The sequence below is a fragment of a genome, unplaced genomic scaffold (assembly GCF_019419815.1).
Source record: "Pyrus x bretschneideri cultivar Hongxiangsu unplaced genomic scaffold, Pyrus_bretschneideri_v1 Contig86, whole genome shotgun sequence".
NCBI lineage: Eukaryota > Viridiplantae > Streptophyta > Magnoliopsida > Rosales > Rosaceae > Pyrus > Pyrus x bretschneideri.
This window is the reverse complement of record NW_025999827.1, coordinates 1148602-1153765: the sequence shown is the minus strand read 5'-3', so window position 1 is coordinate 1153765 and position 5164 is coordinate 1148602. Positions and strand designations below refer to the sequence as shown.

The 5164-nt window shown below is 39.9% G+C and overlaps 1 protein-coding gene across 1 annotated transcript; it reads left to right on the top strand.

The window, feature by feature from the left end:
* The first annotated feature begins 1943 nt into the window (after nucleotides 1–1943).
* On the top strand, nucleotides 1944–3700 carry LOC103955640 (RING-H2 finger protein ATL54-like). The gene has a single exon (XM_009367539.3). It carries the CDS (start codon nucleotides 1985–1987, stop codon nucleotides 3284–3286), a length of 1302 nt encoding a protein of 433 aa, XP_009365814.2. The 5' UTR covers nucleotides 1944–1984; the 3' UTR covers nucleotides 3287–3700.
* The last annotated feature ends 1464 nt before the right edge of the window (nucleotides 3701–5164 follow it).

Genomic DNA, 5164 nt, shown 5'->3' with positions numbered 1-5164 from the left:
TGTAGTAGATGCTTCCAATCATGCCAGGGAAGCCTTGCATCTTACCCTTCCTTAGAAGCCTTTGCATGTCCTTGTCATGGGTGTCCGAAGGTACTCATTGGTGTACAGGGCTTCAATTGCAAAGCAAAACCACATCAGGGACTCTAAAATAATTATTTTTCCCATCCCCGCGATCTCATCCACTTGATCTGCAAATGCTCCATATGCAAACATTCGCAAGGCAGCCGTAATTTTTTGCTCAGGAAAAAAACCTAGAACACGAAAAGCATCATCTTTTTGCACAAAGTATGGATCATGATTGCAAATAGCATTCACGCTTTTGTTGAACAAACTTCGTTGCATTCTAAAACGATGTCTAAAAACATGATAAGGGAATAAGCTGTTGGGAATAAAATAATCTTCCAAGAGATCTTTACCTCGTCTTTCCCTTTTTCTATCTAAGTTTGCGGCACATCTGGGTTTGGCTATCTGACCCACAGCTTCCATGACACGACATGAATGTGAGGCCCTTTGCCTTCTATGGTCATCATCCTCATCCTCCTCCATTTCAAAAGCCTCATCTCCACCTCCACCTTCCTCGAGATTGATCAATTCTTTCTGTTATACCAACAATCTTTTTTGCTGCTCCTCAAATTGTTTATGCACTTTCCTTGAAGAAGGCATTGTAAAAAAAACTCAAGATTTGAAAACGATGAAGAAGGATTCTGAGCTAAAAAGAAGGATTGAGTTTGGTGTGAATATGGATGTAGAGATGTAGGGTTTATATGGACAAAAAAAGAAAGGATGAGGCTCTAGACAATGCCATGTGGCACTACATGATTGGTTGAAAATCTTACCAGAAATCTATCCACAAAATAGTACGTTCGGATAATGACACTTGGCATAATAAGATTGGTTGAAAATCTTATCGTAATCTTGGCTAAATTATTGTAAACAGATAGTGACACGTGACACGTCGGGATTGGTTGCAAATCTTAGTGGAAATCTATTCACAAAATAGTACGTTCGGATAATGACACGTGGCGTGACGAAATTGGTTAAAAATCGTATCCGAAATTAAAACTGTTTTATTTATTTATTTATTCTTTTATAAAAAAATTTAAAATATTTTAAATGGACTGAGTGTCAATGCATTTTATAGGAGTGGAAATCGTTTATACCAACACATTTTTAGACTTTGTGCCAGCGCATTTTTTTAAGGATGGAGATGCATTTGGCCTATTACTGTTCATTGGGGTCTATCACTGTTCATTGAGTAGATAAATGCGCTGGGTGCTGGCGCATTTGTGTTAGGGGTAGAAATGCTATAACAAGCAATGCATAAGTCACTTAGTATTATAGTCTAGTAGTATTCCTCTTCACTAATAAGTAAGAGGTATTAAATTCGATTCTAGCTAAAGACGAATTTGAACAACATTATTACTAACTCATTGTGAGACTTAGTCCACTTATCATCCTTTAATATAAATAATAATTTTCGTTCAGAAAAACAAAAAACAAGCAATACATAAAGAAGGCGACTTTATAGTGCGCATATTTAGCATACACAAAAGCAAATTAAATGACAAATCCTAGCTTTTTCCCATGGCTCACATAGTTAATACTCCATCCATTTCATTGAATGAGTCTTTAAAATCTCTTTGACTTTCCACAGTGCCGAAAAGAAACGTAAACTACCGATTAGATGCAAAAGGAAAAGTCATTTCGAAAGCGACATGCTTCAAGGAAGCTACAGCCCTACAAGCAATATTGTGGAAAAAAACTTAGCCTCCCACCCATACCCACCATCTTCTCTCCATCGCAATCCATTCAAACCTCTGTCTGCGGTAGAAACCTAACCCTCCTAACAAAACCCTCCACCAACGTATTGCCTTTGACTCTCGCTGATTCTCGCTTTTTCTGGATCATAAGCAAAAAAAAGGTATGAACTTTTAATCCCCTGTTTTGGATCTCCTCTGTTTTTGCACTGTCTTGTTTTGTTTCAATGGAGTTTGATCACAGAAAAGTCCTAGCACAAACAAATTTGAGTGAGCAATTGGTTTGTTCAATTCCTTGTAATCCACATCTGAACAAAGGGGGTTATTGCTTTCAATCTTGTTTCAAAACCTGCCCTGATGTCTGTAAGAATCTTATAGTCTATGTTGGTGGTGAGCTTGCTCCTCCAATTGTACCATACCCTCCTCTGCCGCCATCTCCTCCGCTGCCACCGCTGAATGACTATGATTATCAGCCCGAATCTGAGCGGAAGCGTCTGATTGAAACGAGTATGACTATCACCGCTTGTATGGTTGGGGCTGCTCTTCTTCTCGCTATTGTTTTCTCACTTGTTAGATTTTATCGCCGCCGCCGTGATCATTCGACGAGGAGGAGTGGTTCTTTCCCGATTTTGTTTGATACCCAACAAGATTTTCTTGATGAAGATCATGGTCCTGTTCTTGATCATCCCATTTGGTACATCCACACTGTTGGTCTCCCACAATCGGTGATTGACTCCATAACCGTCTGCAAGTTTCGAAAAGATGAGGGTTTGATTGAGGGAACTGATTGTTCTGTTTGCTTGAGTGAGTTTGAAGAAGATGAGAGTCTTAGACTTTTGCCCAAATGCAGTCATGCCTTTCACATCCCTTGTATTGATACCTGGTTGAGATCACATAAGAATTGCCCACTTTGCCGTGCTCCGATTGTTTGTGACACTGCTACTGTTCAGGTGAGTGTCCCGGAGTCTGTTTCCAGTGGTTCGGGTTTGCGGGATAGCATTCAGGTGGAGAATTTGGAGGGTGATGAAGGGGTTGGAAGTGTTGGAAGAGGGACTAGTGATGTTGGGGTTGGAGATGATGGGAATTTTTGTGAAACTCGAATTGAGGGAAGAAGCATGGAAAATTCAAGGAAGGTTTTGCCAAATTCCATTGTTCCTGTGCGAATCTGTGATCCAAGAGCATTCAGTGATTTATCTGACAATCGACGTGTTACTGAAGAGGATGTTCAACCAATGAGGAGATCAGGTTCGATGGATTCATTATCTGCTTTGAGAATATATCGTGATGTGGCGAATGTAATTCCCAAAGAAGGAAGTTCGAATTCCCAATCACATGTAAAGAATATGAATTCGGGGATTGTTTCAAAGCATGGCAGTTCAAGTTCCAGCCTATCCAAACTAATGAGAAGCTCTTCAGTTGGGTTTTCTCTGCAGATGGGGCCAATATCAATGAAAAGGCCATTTGCATCTGGCAGGAAGCTTTTTTCATCCAAACATGGAAGGAGTCATAGCTCAATCCTACCCTTGTGAAGATTTGGGTACCCTTTATAATGTCTCAAATTTTGAGTCAGTTTCTAGCAAAATCAAGAAATCAATGGCCTTCTCAACGGCCTCTGCACCCTACCTACGTGAGAAAAACCAGCAAAGTTGGTATAGCGGTGTGTCAATACAAAGGACAGACTGAAGCGGGTTGTACGTTGAAATAAGGATTTTGGTACTGAAATTTCAAGTTTTTTAGGTTCTCAAAGGTTAAGAAAAAAGAAGATATGGACTGCAACAAGTGGTCTCATGTTATTGCTTCTTATAGTGAATTTTCTGTTTTTTTGTTTAAGTACGCATAATGCGTGAAATCTTCAAGACAATATATACATTGTACTACAGAAATTTGTCTTAACTGCTGCTGCTGCTGCTGCTGCAATATAAGCAAATTGCAACTTTGAATTATCCCTCTCGCTTTTGCTACATTACTTCCTCAAGTCTGCTTTTGCAATACTTCTGCATATTTGTCAAATGCCAACCTTTCATAGCCCTTGGCATAAGTCATTCCATAGCATTACGGTATGTAGAGGCACATATATGCTTAGGGAAATCGATTTCTCTTAAATGGTTTTTTAAGTTGATACTGATCGGTTGAAGTTTTTGGATTCCAAAAGCACTTGAAGTGCTTCATGTAAGAAGCACCAGTTATGTTCTTCTTGCAAGAAACACTTCAAGTACTTTTTCAGGGTTCACTTATATAGTTACTTAGGATTGGTTCCAAAAATATTTTTACCAAAAACGCTTTCAACCACTCTTCCCCTATGGGCGAGAGATTTTCAAAGTCCTAACGAAGTTAAATCCCTCTTACATGCATTTGTAATGTTATACAGTGCATTTCAAATCTCTCATCTTAACATTTTATGATCCACCTCGAAGGACTTGAAAATTCCTCGCCAAACAATGCCTTGGGATTCTTAGGTTAATTACAATCCGACGTGCAAGCTTTGGTGCTTCAAGGCAATGGCTGATTCAGGAACTTGATAGAAAAGCATCTGAGCAAGTCTTCAATGGATTAGTTGGGCCTTCTTGGAAGGGTCCACTTTAAATTAATCATGTAAGTAGTATTTTGACTTGGCAAATTGTCCAATGCGAACCGGTCTTTGAGGATCATTTGTGCGGACCAACGTAAATCGTTGGATTTAATCTGTCAAATCAACCAAAGCAAGCTTATAAAACCGGGCCATAAATAAATGCCCAAGGGAACCCGACAACACTTACAAAAATTGAAAGTTTTGCATTTAGTTTGTCAAGTCCTCCTCCGCCCAAAACTCTCACGCGAGCGAATTAAAATTTTTCATTTCAGCTTCACACCCAGCAACGTGTTCGAAACTCAGTCGAAGTTCCCCACTGTTTGTCGTCTTCGGCAGCACCTTACTTCGTTCGAAATTTGTCAAATTGGTTCGACACAAAGGACGTCCTACTTGCTTACTTCAAGTCGAGAGTCCTTGCTTCCTCCAAAATCAATAGTCCTCACTTCCTCCAAAATTGACGTCATACTTCCATTTGTTAACGTCGGGGTGCCCTTAGGCCTACGAAATGGTGTAGGTTGAGGTAAGGGACAAGACCAAGTAAGCCTAAGGCCATCTCTTACCGACCCGGTCAAATGATTAAAGGTAAAAAAATAGTTGGTTTTGACACGAAAACCGTTTTCAACTGAGGGCTAAGCTAAAGTGTTCGTGGGCCCCACCTGGCCAAACATTGGAGAACTGCCTAGCAGGCTGGCCAAGAGCAACCAACCAGCTAGCCCTGTAGCCCAACTTAAACACATGCTACCTAACATCATGCTAACGTCAGGTTACTGTTCGAATTTACTTTTTTTTTTTTTTTTTCATATAGATACCTAAGTGTTGTAGGTCTAATTGATTGAAC

Bases quoted from the DNA above. Each gene is read 5' to 3' on its own strand.
- LOC103955640 (XM_009367539.3), top strand. From the start codon at position 1,985: ATGGAGTTTGATCACAGAAAAGTCCTAGCACAAACAAATTTGAGTGAG.